Source organism: Lathamus discolor, chromosome 14 (assembly GCF_037157495.1).
Source record: "Lathamus discolor isolate bLatDis1 chromosome 14, bLatDis1.hap1, whole genome shotgun sequence".
NCBI lineage: Eukaryota > Metazoa > Chordata > Aves > Psittaciformes > Psittacidae > Lathamus > Lathamus discolor.
In genome coordinates, this window is record NC_088897.1 from 1,906,063 (window position 1) to 1,927,352 (window position 21,290).

At 39.4% G+C, this 21,290-nt stretch overlaps 1 protein-coding gene across 1 annotated transcript in view; it reads left to right on the forward strand.

Moving 5' to 3' along the window:
• Positions 1–21,290, forward strand: part of MED13 (mediator complex subunit 13) — a 55,199-nt gene that overhangs the window by 27,685 nt on the left and 6,224 nt on the right. The window contains exons 5-22 of the mRNA XM_065694345.1: positions 37–234; positions 1,121–1,315; positions 2,132–2,294; positions 2,602–2,712; positions 4,722–5,405; positions 8,818–9,034; positions 9,981–10,065; positions 10,369–10,490; positions 11,667–11,757; positions 11,952–12,166; positions 12,619–12,815; positions 14,025–14,941; positions 16,358–16,525; positions 17,619–17,842; positions 18,412–18,601; positions 19,135–19,600; positions 20,183–20,402; positions 21,030–21,221. Coding sequence (XP_065550417.1) covers positions 37–234; positions 1,121–1,315; positions 2,132–2,294; positions 2,602–2,712; positions 4,722–5,405; positions 8,818–9,034; positions 9,981–10,065; positions 10,369–10,490; positions 11,667–11,757; positions 11,952–12,166; positions 12,619–12,815; positions 14,025–14,941; positions 16,358–16,525; positions 17,619–17,842; positions 18,412–18,601; positions 19,135–19,600; positions 20,183–20,402; positions 21,030–21,221 — 4,655 coding nt within the window. The remainder of the gene's footprint in view (positions 1–36; positions 235–1,120; positions 1,316–2,131; positions 2,295–2,601; positions 2,713–4,721; positions 5,406–8,817; positions 9,035–9,980; positions 10,066–10,368; positions 10,491–11,666; positions 11,758–11,951; positions 12,167–12,618; positions 12,816–14,024; positions 14,942–16,357; positions 16,526–17,618; positions 17,843–18,411; positions 18,602–19,134; positions 19,601–20,182; positions 20,403–21,029; positions 21,222–21,290) is intronic.

The window sequence follows — 21,290 nt, forward strand, 5'->3', positions numbered from 1 at the left end:
ACATACTCTCCAATGTATTTTTATTTATCTTTTTAGTTATTCTAAGTCCCTTTGGATTAAATGGCACGCTCACAGGGCAGTCATTCAAGCTTTCTGATTCATCGACAAAAAAGCTTATTGGTGAATGGAAACAATTCTATCCTGTCACATCCAACTTGAAGGAGGGATCTGAGGAAAAACAAGAAGACATGGATTGGGAGGATGATTCTTTAGCTGCTGTTGAAGTCCTTGTTGGTTAGTACTCTGATTAGCTTCTACTGAAATAGTCTGGATGATTCTGTCTGCAGTTCTGAATGCATTTTATTCCTTTCTTTAACTATTTCCAACTGCTGTTGGTCTTCTTTTTTTAATGTGTAATGCTCAGGACTATGTAAAATGAGTTGTTGGTTAAAGAGGGGTTTGCAGACCTGTTAGGAGGAGGTTTTTTCTTTGTGCCCCGAGAAACAAGATTGTTTTTAAAATAAATACATAAAGTATAATCAAAACCCCCTAGGCTGTCTCCATTGACATCAGAGGTGCATCGCAAGCACCTGTTTCAGGTTCTGTGCAAATTCAAATGGAACAAGGACGTCTTCAAACCCAAATCCTGGAGAACTTGATGTACTCGGGCACAGCATTTATCTGCTGCTGTTCCTAAAAATCTAAGTCCCTGGGATGCAGTAGTTTGTTCCTCTCCTGTGGGCTATTGACCTTTGATTTGTCACCTAATGTAATCATTTCTCTGTAATGAGTGTTACAAGCTTGTATTGCAGCAATGGCTGGTGACCCTGATGATGGGGAGGGGAATCTTGTCAGTTTTACATGGTACTAAAAAGTATATTCTCTGTCTTGTTTATAAAACAATATGATAGAAGCGAGCAGTAGCATGTTAGGTACCAGGGCTGTCTTTGCCTGTATATGCAAAGCCATTTTCATTCATTCACCCGAATCTTCTGCATAAAGCAAGCCATAAAGTAATGACGAGGGTGACAACAGATACTTTTTGTCCAAGAATGATGCATTAGTAGGTAGAAAGGGTAGGTAAACTTATGAGTGATGGGTAAAATGATCCAGTTGTTGATGATTTTTGAATGTAAAGTTTTGGTAAACAGCTGTAAAATGGACTTGCTCTTTATTGCAGCTGGTGTGCGAATGGTATACCCAGCGTGCTTCGTTCTAGTTCCCCAGACAGACATCCCTGCCCCTAGTACTGTAGGGGCATCGCACTGTTCGACTACTTGCTTGGGTGTCCACCAAGTGCCTGCTTCCACAAGAGATCCTGCCATGTCTTCAGTAACTCTCACTCCACCAACATCTCCAGAGGAAGTTCAAACAGGTATTATAAAATCAGCTTCAGCAATGGGGAATCATTTTGATGGTTTCTCCTTTAAACCTAGCAATGGATGGAAAGGATTCAGATGTTCTTTGTGCAGCTGACATCATATTTCGTTAGGCATAAGTCTGTTGTAGTAAAACTAATTTTTATTGTTCAGTTTTGTGCAAAATTAACTTAAAACACTTTTGTAAGTTGCTGAACCGCTTTTGTACTGAATGTTGTCATCAGCTGTTAGAGAGCAAAGTGATGTTTTCGGTCTTCTTCCCAGTCCAAGGAAGACTGTTTGTAGTTAGGTTTCCAGTAAGGCTGTGAGCCCTCTGAACTGTGTGAGAGTAGTGGTCATGGTAAACCACTCTTAAGTCAAAGTCAGTCAAAGTGGGTAAGGCTCACTGATAGTTTCACGTGGCTTTACATACAGTTCTTGTGCAGAAGAGGTTTTGGGTTTTTTTCGCCCAAAGTCTCCTGTTACCTTAGTTTGACCTTTCTTTTTTGTTTGGTTTTTTTAAGTAATACTACTATTAAATTTGCTAACAGGTAGCTTTGCTCAAGTTATTTTGTTCAGGTCTATAGTTCCTTGGAAGATAAAGACCAGTTCTAAACATATATGATGGTTTGGTTTTTTTGTTTTCACTGGGAGGGAAGCATGTTATAATAATCTGCTCCTATACCTACATTTATTTATTCATTTATAATTTCCTAATTTGAGTTAAGAAGATACTTTTCTTCCTAAGATGTTCCTGTGGTGACTGAATAGGAGTAATAGTGGTTGTGAGCATAGTGCCACATTGCACTATTTCATCTTGTGCTCCTTTTCAGTTGATGCTCAATCTGCTCAGAAGTGGGTGAAGTTCTCTTCAGTTTCTGATGGATTCATCTCTGACAGTACCAGCCATCACGGTGGCAAAATACCTAGAAAGCTGGCCAACCAAGTGGTGGACAGAGTTTGGCAAGAATGCAATATGAACAGAGCACAGAACAAGTACGTTCTCATTTTGTGAAGCTCAAAATGCCCATGGTATCTTGTGTATTCGTTGCAGAAAGTACTTTTGTTAAAGATGTGGTGACTGCTAGTAGAAGATTCTTTACTCTTAGTACTAAAACATTTTGAAGAAGTTAATTTGTTCCTAAGTAGTAGTTTGTTTAGTTCTCATTTTAATATGTTAGTAAAAGGATATTTAGAATTTCTTTGCTGAATCTGGTGTCACAAAACCACTCTTGAGGTATGACAGAAGATAAGGAAAGAACATATGTTGATCCCAAATAATTCTCTCCATATTGGATCATAGGAGGAAGTATTCTGCTACTTCAAATGGCTTGTGTGATGAAGAGACAGCTGAAAAGATAGCATGCTGGGATTTTGTTGAAGCCACGCAGAGGACAAATTGCAATTGTTCAAGGTACAGTACTTGGCAAACCCGCAGTCCAACAATGTACATTGAGATTGAAGTGCTCAGGAGAGGGCTCGTGATGAGTCCTTTAGGAGTAATTAAGCAATAGCTGCTTGTAGGGAAGCGGTAACAAAATTTGTATCTCATCTCCTAAATGTCATTGTAGGTCTTGAAACTCTGCCCAATAAGATTATGCAGAGGTTTTATTCAAGTGAATCATTGGAGCTGACCTGCTGGCAGTTCAGCGACTATTCTTGAGTCTTGGGCTGGAATTCCTTAGGCCTGTAGAAACTATCTCTGGGCAACTTTCTTGGGCAGCAGTGGAAAGGGAATGCCTATTTATTTAGGAATTAAGAACCTTTTCTACAGGGCTGTGACATCAGCCTTGAAGGGAGAAAGCTATTAATCAAGAGCAGGATGATTGAAGCATTGTGTCTAGAAGAATATGAGAAAGAAACCCAAACTTGCTTTACTTTTTGTGAAATTTTCATGGACATTTGTATATAAAACTGCTTTTCTGTGAGGTGGTTGGCAGTATATGTTTTTTTGTATTAGGTGGAGGTGGGGGGAAAGGGTCAAAGCACAGGGGGAAAGTCTGAATTCAACTTCCAGGTTTCGTTATGACTTTTGTTTTGAAACTGTGCAATGACACAGACTGCTAATACAGGGGTTTAAAAAAATGGAAACATTAATTTCAGTGAACTCTCAATTTCTGTACTTATGGCAGAATACTAATCTTTAGGTGACTGAAGTGTTGCAAAGGTTTAAACACTTTCTCTGATTTAAGTGTCACACTGATTACTTTGCAATGAATATTGGCATCTTAAAAATTAATGTCTGGAGGATGGAACATTTTGAAAGAAGTACATTTTTTTCCCCCCTTTATTGAAATGGTTGGTTGAAATTCCGTAGAAATACTGGAAATAACACTTGTCCTGAGACGAGCTGAGAGATGGAGGAGGATTAAATATTCTGTTAAAGGAAAATTTAGATATGATAGCACTTGCTAAGAGAAAACAATCAATGAACTGTGTGAGGTGTGTATTGGAAATCTGCAGTTGCCTAAAGAGAAATTGCAAAGACTTAAGCCCCCTTATTGTTCTCTGTATTTTGAATTCTAAGCAGTGAAAAATGTGTATGTGTATGAGAGTTAAAAGTAAAAATAGATTTTGATCCCTCTTACCTTTTTTTTTTCCTGCTTAACCCTGTTTGTTTGGGTTTTTTTAGTTGAAAAGTTGCATATTTCTTAACTTTGCTAATGGAAGAGTGGCAAAGAATACCAGGCACGAAGGATGCACGTGCAGTTCATTAAGTGCAGTAGCTTAATAATAAACATTTCATTCTAGAGTTTGGTAGTTCATGACTCTCATTCTGTGAGATGATCTAGGAAGTTTTCATCTTGAACTTCTAGACAAAATGTTCAAGTACATTTATAGTGCAAGACACCTACATTAACCAGTTGAGACACTGAGTTTTTCTTTTTTCCACACTTGCTAAATTTGTCAATAAATAGCTGCAAAAGCTTTGAAATAGCTTTTGTAGGACTGAGCTTCTCTTCTAGATTCCTGATGTTAATTCTCCACTCCTTAACCTATAGACTTGGACAGCCTGATTGGTTAGTATTGATGCCTGGATTCAGGAAGTCGTTCACCGATTCATACGTTGTTGTATTGATTCACCAGTGTTGGCAGAAGTTAAAAGTGACAATGTGTTCATTTGACTGACTGTTTCTGTTAAAATACTGTCTTTAGTTATGAGGATTGTGTGTGTGTTTTGCTCACAGGACAGCTTTTCCAGTTTTTTTAAATGGTGTCCTTAAATCTTGCAGTGCTACTTGGGTCATTCAAGTTAAGTTATGGTCAGAAAGAAGCAGCTTCGCTTCAGAATGGTATCAGCTTCAGGCTTCTATAATCAGCTGTTTAATGGCTTAGAAGCAGGTTCTTATCTGGTGAAAAGGTACATGATAGACATATTTGAAAGATTAATATGAAGTATTTTCTCCTGTATTAATTCTGCAGGCACAAAAATCTCAAACCAAGAAATTCAGGTCAACAGGGGCAGGCACCACCTGTGGGCCAACAACAGCAAGCAGCTCCAAAGCACAAGACAAATGAGAAGCAAGACAAAGGGGATAAGCCACAGAAACGCCCTTTGACTCCTTTTCATCATCGTGTATCTATCAGTGATGATGTTGCCATGGAGGCAGATTCAGCGAGTCAGAGGCTTGTGATGACTGCACCAGACAGTCAAGTGAGGTTTTCAAATATCCGAACTAATGATGTAGCAAAGACTCCTCAGATGCATAACGCTGAAATGGCAAATTCACCTCAGCCACCACCACTTAGTCCTCACCCGTGTGACGTAGTTGATGAAGGGGTACCTAAAGCTCCTTCTACTCCTCAGAGTCAGCATTTCTACCAGATGCCAACACCAGACCCCTTGGTTCCCACAAAAACAATGGAAGACAGACTCGATGGCTTGTCTCAGCCTTTTCCAGCTCAATTTCCTGAAGTTATAGAGCCTACAATGTATGTTGGTACTGCAGTGAATTTGGAGGAAGATGAAGCTGATACTACTTGGAAGTATTATAAAGTTCCAAAGAAAAAGGATGGGGAATTCTTACCACCTCAGCTTCCAAATGATAAGTTGAGAGATGATCCAGTAATACCTGCTGGACAGGAAAACCTAACATCGGTTACAGAGTAAGTAGTGCTTAATATCATAGTTATAACATGAGAAAGTGAGGAAACTGAGTGGCCAAAGGCAGTAGTTTCTCAGTATAAGCAAGCTTGTCACTAAAACAGAACATTGTTGTCATCAGCTCGAGCAGTAGCACTGAGTGTATGAGCATAACTGTCTATGCTGTCTGGATGCAAGGAGATAATACTTGTGAAATGTGAGCACGAAGCACAGTCAAGTGTGTAGTAAGACTTCGCAGCATTTTCTTATTAGAACTCTGATTTAGCAGATGGCAATGAAGTTTATTTTTCTACTGTAAAATTAATCTGTAGCCAAATTAATTATACCTATTTGGGACTTACAGTGTCCATTTCCACTCCCTTTCCGCCATTAATTTTCTCATAATATCTGCTTTCTTCATTACTTGAAGAAAGCATGGATGGTATCAGCTGCAGACTTATTCTGTTAAAAATGAAGTTTCTTGTACCTCAGTTCTGCTCTTTATTCAGAAGAGCTGGTATTTTAAACAGCTGATGGGAGTAAGGAAGCTAACCTGGTTTCCTGGTAGGTGTTAACTTTAATGTAGGCCGTAGCTACTTTCTAATATCAGAAATTTCTCTTTGTAATCAGTAACATCAACTGGTGTTCTCACACATGGTGCATTCTCTCCATGGTGTTCAAAAAGCATAAAGATTTGATGTTATCATTCGAAGAAAACAAGTGACCAGTGTGTCTCCTGTTACTGCTTGTGGACCTCAGCTTGTATGAGAAACCCTCATTCATTAAACAAAGCTTGTCTAACTTGAAGAAATATTGAGACATTCAGACTAGATCCTTGTTAGAACCTCAGCCTTTGAGCTACAGGAAATGTATTTGAAAATGTTGGTTTACTTGTTTAATATTATCTTAACATAAGCTAATATTGTCTTGAAGTAACGTATGTGTAGTCTATAACTGTTTTAAAAAAAGAGGGTTGTTGAATAAGTACAATTTATGCTTGAAAGCTTGTGTTATTTAGCACCAGGTTTTGAAATGTTCTACTCTGCTGAATTAGTCACTTTTCTCATACTGCCTAAGTGTTAATAAATTATGGAGCTTCGAGGCAGTGAAGGACAAAAAAGCAACACTGGTGGTTTCATGTTAAAACTTAGGTTTGAGCTCTGTTTTACTGCAGAATAAATCAACATGGATTTTTTTTCTACCAGGGAAAGCAAAACCAAACCCTCCTTAAGAGGCCGCCACCACTACAAAAAATGCTCCAGACCACCCACCAAATAAAAAACCACCCCAAACATAAGAACAACAAACCTAAAAGAAAACCACTTGGCTGTGACTTCTTTGCTGTTATACTGCACAAGAAATTCTTCCTGTCATCCACCTTTTACAGCACTTCCTTGAGAGGATGTGCTGTAGGAAGGGGATGGTAATGGGAAGCTCCATGCGCTGACAGGGCTGTCCATAGCATTCTAAACTTAATGGGACTCGGACCTGGATCCAGAGGTGACAAACTTGGGCTTGGGGATGTGATCAAGGGTTAAAAAATGCATCTCAAATGCCCCCAGAATTGCCTCTCTCAACTCACTTGCTGTTGATTACTTTGGTCCAATTATCTTTTTCCTGTTCAGGTGGAAGGAGACTCTTAATGTGATCAGCATCAAATTACTGAAGCTGTTTTTTCAGAGTCAGTGTACTCAATTTGTACAAGAGTTGAAGTAGCTACTCCCAAGACTGAAATTTTATGTTGATTTTTGTTTCATTGCTGACAGTGGAAAGCCACTGATGGCAGTCACCTTGACTTTGCTGGGCAGGAAAGCTACAAGAAGTAAATAAGCTGTAGCTGTTGGTCTGTTCTCATACACAGTTTTGTAGCCATATCTTTTGTGTTCACCGTACATGTCTTGACTCTTTCAAGATATGCATTTATAGGATTTTTAGTGCTGTTTTTTGCCTTGAATTCATTTCAGCCAACCAGAAAGAGAAAGATATGCTGTACTTCAAAATTTGCTTTTTTCTGTCCAAGACACGGTCTGTCCTTGTATGGCTTCTAGTTTGATTTAACAACTTATTGAATGTATTTCTCTCTTCCCTCCCCTCCGGAGTATCTGACAATTTCTCTTCCTCTGTGGTCAAAAATACTGGAAAGTGCTACTTGCTTTTGTTATATATTTTTCTGGTGTTTAATTCCTTGTTCATAGGAAGTCATTCCCATCTTTTTTTCTTTTCGACTCCATTGAGTGCTACTCCACATGTAAGTTCCAATGGTGCTTGACACAAAGCCACCCATATTGCACTGTTGTCTGGGGCAGTCGTGCTGGGGTGGTCATGCCTAAAGCAAGATTTTATTGAGAGTAGATGACCAGCATGGGTGGATTTGACAAGTGGTGCTGGCTCCGAGGTGTTTCTTTGGAAAGATTATTTCTAAGAAGTCTTCTGACAAAGTAAACCTGTTTCTGTGTCCTTTCTCATACCTGTAGTTGACAGGGATGTACAAGGCAGCGAGGAGGGCTCTGAGGGATCACTGTGCCTTTTTGTGTGCAGAATTTCAAGGCTGAACTCTTTGACTTGTTCTGTATCACACTTTTCATTATTTCTGGTCTCTCAGAGGAGAAATGTAAGCCTACCTTATTCTAAACTCCAATTTAGTGTCTGCGTATAGGCTGTCAAAATCAGGGCCTGCTAGTTGTGAGAGACAGTTTCTTATGTCTGTTTCCTTTTGGACAGAGGCTTGAGAAGGGAAAGAACAGACATATTAGAACCTATGTTTGGACTTGAGGTATCCCTCTATCATCTGTATTCTTCCAACACTCCTTTTTCATTTTATGCACAAGATTTCTGTAAATGCTTCTCGCTGGTCATTCTATTACTGCTTAGGAGGAAGGGGGTCTTGGTGCAAGAAGAAATCCCAGTATTAGTCTGATACTCTTGAAGTACTTGTCTTGTCTGGAGGAATGCCTTTCTCACATGGTGCCTTATGTATACCGGGATATGTAAAATCAAGCTCTTAAAAAAAGAAGAATTCAGGTTTAATCACTTCTTTCTGATCATTTGTTTGGACATGGATGGGGTATGACAATGAGTAATGTTTTTAACCTGGTTGAGTTCCTTTTAGTGGATATAGATAGTTTAATACATTTGTACTTTATAATAAATGACAGCTATGACCCGGGCTAAATTACTAATCTTTATCTGAATTGACAGTGCTTGAGGAGAGATGGGCAGAATGAATCACTGCTGTATCTGACGTGTGTGAGGAGGTTATATTAAATGACTAATGATTTAATCTTTATTCCCCAAATTTTCTGAAACTGGGGTGGAATAGAAGAAAGTGGGAAGGGAAGATGAAGTTGTTCTTATAAAGGCTGTGTGTTAGCTCAAGTATTTCCACATCATAAATGACAAATAATATTTTGTACTTTTTATTTTTCTTCTGTGCAGATTAATGGTGCAATGTAGGAAACCTCTAAAAGTTTCAGATGAACTGGTGCAAAAGTATCAGAGTAAAAACCAATACCTAGCAGCAGTAGCGACGGAAGCTGACCAGGAACCTGAAATTGATCCTTATGCCTTTGTTGATGGTGATGTGGAATTCTTATTCCCTGACAGTAAAAAAGATAGGCAGAACATTGAGAGGGAAGCTGGGAAGAAACACAAGGTGAGTAAAGGAGTGAGGAAACAAATCGGTGATGAGATTAAAACAAATTGCTTTAGTCACCAAATATAATTTAAATCCTTCTCTGTGTATTTAGAAGTACATTAAAGAAAATTGTATTCTAGCAGAAATGATCAATGAAATGATGCAGCATGCCTCTAGCTACACCTAAAATGTTTTTGGCACACTGATGGTGTTATTGCATTAGGGTTTATGGCTTATGCTGGGAGAACACTGCTGGAACAGAACAAAATCAATCTGTCTTTCTAGCCTTTCTGTAGAAATGGGTGATGGCAGGTGCTTGGGGAAGAGAGGAAGAATGAGGCAAGTGCTTTGTCCATGTGTGGAAAGGTTTGGGGTAGGAGAGCTGAACTCTGGCGAGTTGCCTGCACGGTGAATTTAGATTTTATTTAATTACTTTTCCTTCCTTTTCCCCCCTACCCCGCTTCACTTTAGCTGGTACCAACTTAAAGCTAAAGTACCCCCTCCAAAAAAGGAGAAAATATACCTGCATTGGGAACCTGTATGTTAAATTTACTTATTAGGAGTAGTTGTGGGTGTATGCACTCCTGGTATCGAGAGTTTCATTTAGTAACTAGTATAATTAATGTGCAGCATTTGATAGCAAGTATTTTTCAGTAAGGTGATGAGCAAGCAGCCGCTGCTTGCTTTTAAAGTTTATCCCCAACACAAAATCTAAGATTTATGTTCTTATCCATTCTCATCACCTCTGTGTGGCTGGCATATTGTCTGTATTCTGAGTTTCCTTCTCTCTGAGCAAATGGCTAACCAGATCCCCCAGACCCTTGCTGAGCTAGAAGGGTAGTGAGAACTTGATACATTTGATATATGCAAGAATTACCCAGGGGGATAAAATGCCTCCCATCTTGCCAGTTCATTTAAGTAAACTTTTGGACTTTTTTTTTTTCGTTTGCCTGCTTTTTAATAGGCTGAGGATGGGACATCTGGTGTTACAGTTCTATCCCATGAAGGAGAGGATGCTATGTCTCTATTTAGTCCTTCTGTCAAGCAAGGTAAAGAGACTTATTTTTATCTTTTTTTTTCCCTCTTTTAATTATGCTATATTAATGATCTCTTGAATATTCAGTAGATTTTAATAGGTAACTAACATATTACTTTATGGTTTGCATTTCCCTGTCCCTTTGGAATTAGGAATCTGTCTGGTACACATTTTTTTGGTTGCACCTTGCAAATAAATGTTGGCTATAAAATCCAAATGTTCCACCCCTGCTGTGGAAATAGTTCTTAAGATGTCTTTATTTTTTTAAATGAATATATATTGCCCATGTTTCTCTAATGTTTGTTTTGCTTTATAGATGCCCAACGTATTGCTGCTCATGCTCGCACTGCATCAACTAGCCTGTTCCATGAAACAGACTTAGTGGTCTCCTATACTGACCTTGACAATCTCTTCAATTCTGATGAAGATGAACTAACAGTAAGTGATGTGCAAAAGCAAGGGCAGCTGCTAGACAAAAAGCTGTGAGGAACAAGTATGTCTCTTAGGGGCTTGGAGTTTTTTTTTTTGGCATTTGTAGGAGATTGCAAAACATGCACATAAGCAAGTGCTGTGGCTCCTCTTTAGCAGATGTACTGTTCTAGTTGACTTATATTTTTTGATACAAACAAGCTTTTGATCTTATATCCTTACTATCCAGACAGCATATGCTTCTTGAATATACCTCTAGGTATAGTTTTACAGATTCAGCAGTGGTACTAGTGCTTTTTTAATATGGCCTAGGTTCTGTTTCACTAGTCAATAAAGGTAATACCGAAATAAAAACTTCTGAAAGAGGCATTTAAACATGTGGACATTCTGCCAAGTAAGTTGCTTCATTGCAGCAGCTATTATCTTGGAACAGTTTCTCTTGCAGTCTCTGATGGCTCTGAATCCATTATCTTTCTAGTTTCTATTTCAATACTGTTTGTAATCAGTTGTCTTTCCCGAACTGTACTTTGCTCCATGCTTAATCCTAAATCCCCTTACCCAGACAAAATGCTCATCAACTTTAATGGGAGCTGTAGCTGAGTAAAGGCTGAAGGATCTTAATAGCCATCAAAGGTCATCATTATATAAAGCAAGTGGATTTTCTCTTAAAATATGAAGACTCTTTATTTTCTATAGCTGCTAGTACTGTCTAAACATTGTAAAATATATCTCTTGTTCATTTAATTTCAACAGCTTTTCTTCCCTGTACTTCTTGTTCCAGGATTTGTGTTTCTCTGTGTTTCTATTCCTGTTCCTTGGTAATACCAGTAATGTTAGCATGGCTTTGGGAGCGTGTACGTTTTTCCTGATAGACTGTGGGCAGCCCTATTTAGCTTTTTTTAATTTGTCTTCTAACAGGCTAAGCGTTATTTTCTAAGTAGTCTTTCATTTTAATAGCATTGTGACTTGATGGGAGAGCATTCTCTGAGTTACAGGTATTAAGGGAGGACAAATGTAACCCCCCAACTTACTAGCACTGGGCTTGGTTTATTTTAATTTTTCTAAATATTACACAAAGCCTCAGCTTTGTATGTCCACTACACAGGAAATTTCCTGTTAGCACGGAATACAAGCATGTGTTCATGTCTGAAGTGATTTTATTACAATACTACCTTTCTCTCTTAGCCTGGATCTAAAAGAACAGTGAATGGCACTGATGACAAATCCAACTGCAAAGAGGCAAAAGCAGGAAACCTAGACCCACTGTCATGCATAAGTAAGCTTATTTGGTTTTGGTGGTGTTCCCCCCTCCCGACCCTGAACAGAGTACTAGCTCTAAACATTTTGACTGCTAGTACATTGTGGGAATTTGGGAACATGTGCTTCATTTGCCCTACTGAAATTTTGAGACATGGGAAACACTTCCAAATGTTTTTTGTGCTCTAAAGCCTCCTTTTAATCTGAAACTAGGCACTGCAGATCTCCATAAAATGTATCCAACTCCACCTTCACTGGAACAACATATTATGGGATTTTCTCCAATGAACATGAATAATAAGGAATATGGCAGTATGGACACTACACTTGGAGGAACAGTACTTGAAGGGAATAGCTCGAGTGTGGGAACTCAGTTCAGAATTGAAGTAGATGAGGGTTTTTGCAGCCCCAAACCTGCTGAAATAAAGGTAGGTAGTGCTGATAGTCCCGATAAATGTTTCTAATAATTATTGTGCAGTTTGTTACTTAATCCTGAATGGGAACTGTGGAAAATTAAGTACAATTTGTAACTTGTGTTCTACATTATGCTGGGATAGGTGGTGCACATTCTAGTAAGTAGTATACAGTATTTTACCACTTAAATGTCAAGAAAGAGTAATACACAATTAGCTATTAGTAAGCTGAAGGAATGCATTAGAGTAATTGCAGTTGCTTGTTTGTTTTGTGTTAGCATATTGCTTTTCGGAGAGCCATGGGTGTGAATAATGTGTGTATACATCTAACTTCCTCTTTTGCAGCTATATCAGGATTTATTATTGAAGAACCACTGCTTGAACTTAGTAATATTTTTTTGAGAAGTGTTTTAATTGTGAAAGTGGTCTAATTTCCATGCTGATGTTTTACCATGTCTCACTTTTAGGATTATTCTTATGTTTATAAACCCGAGAATTGTCAAGCTTTAGTGGGATGTTCCATGTTTGCACCACTGAAGACGCTTCCCAGCCAGTGTCTTCCTCCCATCAAACTGCCAGAAGAATGCATTTATCGCCAGAGTTGGGCTGTGGGAAAGTTGGATTTACTTCCTCCAGGACCTGCCATGCCATTCATCAAAGATGGGTATGACCTGTGCTACAGGTGTTTAAGCTTTGGGAAGTGGTCAGTTACCCACACGATAGGAAGTACCCCTAAACTATTTTTCTTTGGTAACTCTGTAATGAGGAATATTTCTGAAGACAAGCTGTGTTTCTACAACTGACAAGAGCCTTTAGAAAAATCCTTATGGTTAAACCTTACTGTAGGAAACCGTCTTCTCAAATAGCTTCTTAACTGTGCATACATTTTATTCGTTGTCTCATTGAAAGGTTTCTTGGGGAAGCTTAATGGTGCAAGTCCAGTTTTAATAAGTAATGAAGATGGTAACAATCAAGATAAATGTAAACTTGGGACTTCGTTTTTTGCGGTGGTGTTGTAGGTACTGTAAGGACTTAGTAGGTGGTACTTCTGTTTCTTAAATTGTTTTCTTACATAGCAGTAGTTGGCTGCACTGGGAAACATCTCCTTTGATTGGAAGCTCTGCCCAGTGTGACATTGCCTGATAACAGTAGGATTGCAGTAGGCATTTCTGTAATTTGCATTTGGTAGTGATGGTCTTGCTGGCAGTTCATGAAGAAAATATTTATTCCTCTTCTGCATGACTAGCTGGTGTAAATGGATTAGGCAACAAGGAGGCTATGCATATGTTGATAAAATTATATGAATATTAAATCTTGGCGTTGATACTGACATTCTTTCAGTTAGGGACATTCGTAAGCAATATGTTTCCAGGTCTCATTAGCCTTGTAGGCCTTCAGAGGTACTCAGCTGCTTAGGAGAGCAAATGTTAAACATTTCCAGGTGATACTTTCCTTATGAATCCAGCTGAATCTGCTGCTCTGATAGACCCAGTATGTTTTCTTAGTGTGTGTCAACATGATGTGTAAATAAAACATGAACAAGAAAGGTGTCCTTTAGACTCCGTACAACCATAGAATTTATAATTTATTCTGACCACATTTGTTCTATGGAAGCTTTGTGCAAAGGAAAAGATGAAAGGAGGTGGGGAAAGATTCTTAAACAGTGCTGTCAGTGTTAGTCCTGCAAAGTCATTTAGAACAAATGTTCTTGGAGTTCCTTAGGGAGTGAAAATCTTGCTGTGGATTACGAAAAGCTAGTTTAAAAAAGCAAATATTAATTAGGAAGGTCCTTCCTTTGAAATTTGAGACTTACACTTCAAAACCTGTATGTTGTATACTTAAAGTATTTCCTTCTTCTTCTGGCTGCTCTTAGTGATGGAAGCACTATGGATCAAGAGTATGGCCCTGCATACACACCACAAACTCATACTCCATTTGGGATGCCACCAAGTAGCGCACCTCCCAGTAACGGTGGAGCTGGAATTCTCCCTTCTCCTTCTACCCCTCGTTTCCCAACTCCTAGAACACCAAGGACTCCTCGAACCCCTCGTGGGGCTGGTGGACCTGCAAGTGCACAGGGTTCAGTCAAATATGAGAACTCTGATTTATACTCACCAGCTTCCACGCCATCAACATGTAGACCGCTTAACTCTGTTGAACCTGCAACTGTGCCTTCCATTCCAGAGGCACATAGTCTTTATGTGAATCTCATCCTCTCAGAGTCTGTAATGAATCTCTTCAAAGACTGTAACTTTGACAGCTGCTGCATATGTGTTTGCAATATGAACATCAAAGGTGCTGATGTTGGAGTTTACATTCCTGATCCAACACAAGAGGCCCAGTATAGGTGTACCTGTGGTTTCAGTGCTGTTATGAATAGAAAATTCGGCAACAGTTCTGGACTGTTTCTTGAAGATGAATTGGATATTCTAGGACGTAATACAGAGTGCGGCAAAGAAGCAGAAAAACGCTTTGAAGCTCTCAGAGCTACTTCTATTGAACATGGCAGTGGAGGGCTGAAAGAACCTGAGAAGCTGCCTGATGAGTTAATACTGCTGCTGCAGGATCAGTGCACCAACTTGTTCTCACCGTTTGGAGCAGCAGATCACGATTCCATTCCCAAAGTTGGTGCAGTTAGCAACCTGGTACGTGTAGAAGAAAGGGATTGTTGCAATGACTGCTACTTAGCCTTGGAACATGGACGGCAGTTCATGGACAATATGTCAGGAGGGAAGGTTGATGAAGCACTTGTGAAAACTACTTGCTTGCACCACTGGTCAAAAAGAAACGGTAAATATTGGAACCAGCTTGTTTTCTACTTATCCACCTATGAATGGTTTTTTTAAGGGTTTGGTTTTTGTATTTTTCCTTTGTTGAGTATTAGATGTTTAAGATTGTTTTTTCCACCTGTGTGCTTGCATAAACTTCTATTTTAATGGTGTTGAGAATAACCATTCCTTTTACGTTCTGTGCTGTACACTACACCAAGCAGAGTGTAGGCCTTGGCTGCCATCAGCTGTAAATTCCTAAGTGTAATGTAAGACCACGGTAACTGTCCACAGCACTTCATGGGGCTTATTCTTTTAAAGCAGCTTTTGGTGACTGCATCCACAGAGGCTCTGTGGAATGAGTGTACATAGGAAGCGTAGGTGGTTCAAATGGTGACTGTACTGTCAAGGCTACTGTGGCAGAATTAAACAAGATCTATGATACAATTGGCTTCCCCCTCCTTGAGGGTGGGTAGAACAATAGTTTAATGGCATGTGTGGCAAATAAAGTGTTTTCGTAGCCTTGACTGTATGTTGGTCTGCCAGAGATCCTTGGAATTTTTCCTTCTAGGGTCTAACTAATGAGACACTGTGTCATGGAATACTCTTTAGTGTGTGTATTTGTGTACTTCTCTCAATAATAGTCTTTTCAAGTAGCAACTCTGGCAGGGTCAACAGTGAAATATGAAACTTTGGTAGCAGTTAGCTGCAATTCACAGTTGTTAATGAGGATAAGGAGGACTAACAGTAAAACGCAGCTTGGTTTCTGTGTATTAGTGGGGGTTAAGTTTAAAAACCCAGGCTATGGATGTTTTCGGGCACCCAGAAGACTCAGTGTTACTGTGACCTTGGTATTTAGGATAAAAATATGTAAGGACACTTTTAAACAGAAGGCTGTGAAGTTGTAGCTATACCACATTTTGTGTCAGCTCTTTATTGTTAAACACTGTGTACATTAAATGGCATAGTGGTGGCAAGCTGATGAAATGGGCTGTGACTGTTTGATGCTTCCCTCGACTTCTGTGAAGTGAGCACTGGGTGGCAGTCTGCCTAACCCTCCTTTATTTGGAGGGGAAATCCTGTAGTTTAAGGGTTGTACAACTTGGTCTTATGTTTGGGGTTTTATTATTGTTTTTAGTTTTAGGGGGTTTTCCCCATAATTTAAATCAAGCTGGTAAAGCTTTCAGGGGAAAAACTCTACGTGGAAACAAATAATGATAAAAAACAATCTGTGTGTTTTCTAAGTGGGGAAGAAGGAGAATTCTGAGTCTATGGGCTTAGCTTTTTACAGCATGGCCTTTGGGTGGCCTGTGTGTACGTTTTGGAAGAGAGTTATTTAGTTTAGAATCAAGGTGATTTAGGACTCGGGGTTGTTTGTGGAGGGCTTTATTGCATCCTGTTGTTGCAGTAGGCCTTGACGACTTTCTTGTCCTTGCAGTTGTGGATGTGAGCATGCAGTGTTCCCAGGACATCCTCCGCATGCTCCTCTCGCTCCAGCCCGTCCTTCAGGATGCAATTCAGAAAAAGCGGACGGTCCGGTCCTGGGGTGTGCAGGGGCCCCTCACGTGGCAGCAGTTCCACAAGATGGCTGGCAGAGGCTCTTACGGTAAAGTGCTGCCCAGTAGACTCCTGTCTGTTCGCCTCTGCTTGTTCTGGCCACCAAACCTCAGGGTCCGGGTGCTGTGCAGCCTGCTGGAATTCTAGACAGCATTTGTGACCTTTCTCTACACTAACAAGAGCTATTAGACAGGGGGGAATTCTTCTCTTTAGAAAAATATTCTTTAAAACGGTAGATGAATTAAAAATGTGAGTTTTAAAATGAACAGCTTCAATTGCACTGTATGCACACCTGCCACTTCTCCAAGTGAGGGACTGAAATTGCAAAGGTGGATTTAATGTTAAAAACAGAGTAATTGCTCTGTTTTTTTATTTTGTGTTTTTTTTTTCCCAAAAGACTCAGTTACTCTAAAAACACCATAGTTAAAAATACTAGCTTTGAAATGCTTGAACAAGTGTGCTTTATTGCTCAGTAGTTTCAGAACTATGTTGAAGATCTGAGGTTATCCACTGTTGTCTCTGTTGATAAATATTGGGAGTGGCCAACACATTATGCACGTTTACAGATACAAGGTAAATTTTGTGCATTTGAGATTTAAACTGACTTCATTAGCATATGAGATTGATTTACCACTGTGTAGAAGAGTGACCTTTCACCAGCAGATCTTTTGTAGCTATATTTAGAATACAGCAATTATGCATTTACGTATACTATAAATGCATGCTCACTTTTGGTTTGTCTTCCTTCTGTGGTCCTTTACATATCTGCTTTGACCATTTACATTTCTTCCCTCTTGTTTTTTGATCACCAATTACTTAAGCTCTCCTCTTGGACAGAAAGATCTGTTCCTGCTTGTCTGTATACTGATAGAAATAGTAAACAACTGTGGAACTTCTTTGTGAGGTCCCAAGAGATTTCAAATGAAAACAATTAGCTGATGCTTTTTTGCAGAGGGTTGGATCATACATGCAGGTTTTCAGTTTGTATCTGTTGAAACGAGAACTGTTCCATTTATAACCAGTGCTACTTCCTGTTAGATGCTGGGAATGCTCGTGTTTTTTCTGTTCGTGTTTCCTAGAAGCAGGGTGTTAATTTTAAGCTTTCTGCTTAATATATTGGAAAATGTGTCTTGCTTTTCCAGGAACTGATGAGTCCCCGGAACCACTGCCAATCCCAACATTTTTGTTGGGATACGATTATGATTTTCTGGTGCTGTCTCCATTTGCATTGCCGTACTGGGAGAGGCTGATGTTGGAACCTTATGGATCTCAAAGAGATGTTGCTTATGTTGTGGTGTGCCCTGAGAACGAGGCTCTGCTGAATGGAGCAAAAAGCTTCTTTAGGGATCTGACTGCAATATATGAGGTACATTATTTATGGCAGTTAGCAGTGAGATGGAGTTTTTGAAAGACTGTGTCTAATACAAACTCATAACTACTCATCAGGCTTGTCTCAGATGATATAAACACTTGCATGGAATGCTATCTCAGAAAGCTGCTAGAAAGGATTTTAGGAATGGGCACTTGGAAGATAAAGGGTTGCTCATGCTGCTCACTGTTCCTTTTGGTAGTAGCTGTTTTGAGTCTTTATCTGATAAACGCCACTCAGTGGTAAAACTCTGTATTACCACTTCAATTGTTTTAGCTATAATTAATTAATTAAATACATGTATCACTTAGATTGTGTTTAAAATTAGAGTAGCTGATGTATGGACCTGGTTTTCTTGCATTTAGGAAAACCTGAAAATAAATAATAAAATCACTATATAGCCTTTCAGAGTGGTGTAGTATTCTAGGATTAAAATGTTACTTTGGAATATCATAATAGAACTATGAATTCTCTGTCTTTACACATATATGATCCTTCGTGTGATATTAAAGGTTTTTAAGGCTTACAAATTCCTTATCTTGCCTCTTCTTTTTCCTTCTTTTCAGTCATGCAGGCTTGGTCAGCACAGACCTATCTGTAAGTTATTGCCTGATGGGATCATGAGAGTTGGTCCTACTGCTTCAAAGAAACTTTCTGAGAAGTTGGTCACAGAGTGGTTCTCACAGACAGCTAATGCCAACAACGAAGCGTTTTCCAAACTCAAACTATATGCTCAAGTCTGCAGATACGAGCTGGGTATGAAATTTTTCGTAGTGTTTCTTATTTCATACAATTGCCACTTAATCCATTCCATGGAAAGAGATCATTGCCTTCATTCATTGAGTCTTATTGTTTGTTGTGGCTTTCTGGTTTTAAGCTTAAGGGGAAAAAAAACATTCAACCCCCCGACATACTTAAATACATGCTAAAATGGCTTCTTACCATCTATCAGTATCTTTAGGGAATGGCAGTTTTGCTGCCTGGCAGGGACCTGGATTGTCTTTTTGCACTGGTGACTTAGATTGAGAAGCAGTGCTTTCTTGCAGTTCAACATGGCTGAAAAAGAGCGTGTGTTCTTTTGTGGTTTTTTTTAAAGTATTTCTGGATATTTCTGAAAGAGTCTTACAAGAATACTAGAATTTGAACATTTAATACAGGTATTTGAATTAGAGAGGTAAAATATGTGCTGAAGGTTTGCTCTCGGTTTTGTTGAAGTTATAGGCTTACATAGATGAAGTATGCTTAAAAAACAGCTGCAATATAACATTTATGCTCTTTTCTGGTTTTAGGTCCTTATCTCGCTTCTCAGCCTTTGGACAATTCTTTACTTTCCCAAATAAATCTGGTCCCTCCCTCCAGTCAGCCGGCCTCTGCTCTGCCCCCAGTGACAGCTAACACTGGAAATCCTAACACTCCGTCATCTGCTCCTGCAGCTCCCACCAGTAGCACTATTACAGTGACATCAAACAGTGCCATGTCTTCTGCAGCTACTACAGCTAATTCAACGTTGACCACCACTGCCCCATCATCCTCTTCTGCCAACCTAGGCAGTGGGATCCCAACAAGCAAGCCTTCTTCATTTCCACCTTTTAGCAGTATGAACAATACCACTTCTGCCTCCCTGCCCACTCAGGCTGCAACAGTCCAAAATGGGCAAACAGGAGGACAGCAGCAACAGCCAACACTGCAAACAGCTGGGATGTCTGGAGATGCTTCTTCAGCGCCTGCACAGCCCCATCCAGAAGTTTCTGAAAGGTAATGAACCGCAGAGTCAGACCTTCTTTGGCTAAAAAAGAACCCCTCAGCTCAACTAATGTGAACCTGTTAATGCTGCTCTTTTGCCTTCAATAAAAGCAGCCACAAGGCTGCTTTTCAGAGAGAATGAGAGTTCCTTTGTAGTGGAGCTTAACTTTTTGGTTCTAGTCTTAGGTGCAGTTCTAATAGTATCTCAGTGTCTGCTGTGGTACAAAAATAAACTTTAAAATTCACCAAACTATGCACTGCCAGCATCTTAAAGTTCTATTTTCTGTTATCAAAGTTATATTAGTAAAGACAGCTCTTACTGAGGGACCAACCTTGTAAATGCTCTTGTTCCCCAGTTAAAGCAATAAGAGCTATGTGCCGTTGAGTTTCTGTAATAAAGAAGGCTAAAGCAAAGACAAGCAATGCTGAGTTGCTGATAAGCTTGGATACAGGAATGAAATAAAAAGACTGTTTCTTACACCGCAGTTGACTTAAAGGTCTTTCAGATTAATATTTGACAATTTGATCTTAGTTTTAACATAAATCAGTATAAAACTTGGCTTTTTGTAACTGGTTTCAAAATTTCATTTCCAGCACTATGGATCGTGATAAAGTTGGAGTCCCTACAGATGGAGATTCACATGCTATCACCTATCCACCTGCAATTGTAGTTTACATTATCGATCCTTTTACGTATGAAAAAAAGGATGAGAACAGCAGCTCATCTAGTTTGTGGACACTTGGACTTCTGCGCTGCTTCTTAGAGATGGTTCAGGTTCTTCCTCCTAACATCAAGAATATAATTTCTGTGCAGGTGAGCTAACATTTACAGAAACATGCTGAACAAAGTATCTTTGGCTTTGGTTATGTTTTGGAGGCAATAACACCCTTGAGGTGAGAGTTTGCTTTGTAAACATTACTTACAGTTCTACTGCTGTTAAATCATGAGGATTATAGTTTTTTAGAGCAGTTTGAGTGTAATTAACCAAAGCCAAATCCTGTAGTAGATTCCTCATCAGTCTTACCTCAGAAGAAATGTAGTGGCTCACTCCAATAATGAGTGATGTGTAGGAAAGCTGTGGGAATCACTGGAATCTGTGCCGCTGGCCTGACCCTGCTGGGTGTTAGATAGTGCTCCTTCCTGGTAGGCATCGAACTGGGATGTTGTCAGCAGCTGCAGAACAAGTTAACAGAGGACATCTTTTTTGGAGAAATCATTAAGATTCTCTTCTAAACAAATAATTTTTTTCTCTGAAGAAAATTTCAAGGAGAATAATTCCTTGAAGTCCCACATAGCTTTGGAAGAAGTGGCAGGAGATAGCCAAGATCCAGATTGCCAAGTAAAATTCTAAAAGCCGCATACCCAAATACTAGCTCAAAAGCCATTTTAATCTAATGATGAAACAGCAATTATTTTTTCGCCCTCTGTAATCTGTTCTAGATTGTCCCGTGTCAGTACCTTCTCCAACCTGTGAAACATGAGGACCGGCAGATTTACACTCAGCATTTAAAATCTCTGGCATTTTCAGCTTTTACTCAGTGTCGGAGACCTCTTCCAACTTCCACCAATGTGAAAACGTTAACTGGCTTTGGCCCAGGTTTAGCCATGGAAACGGCTCTTAAGAGCCCTGATGTGAGTATTGTTACCATGATTGTGTAAATATGCAGATCAGAGAAATGTCCCTGTTTATTAAATCACTAG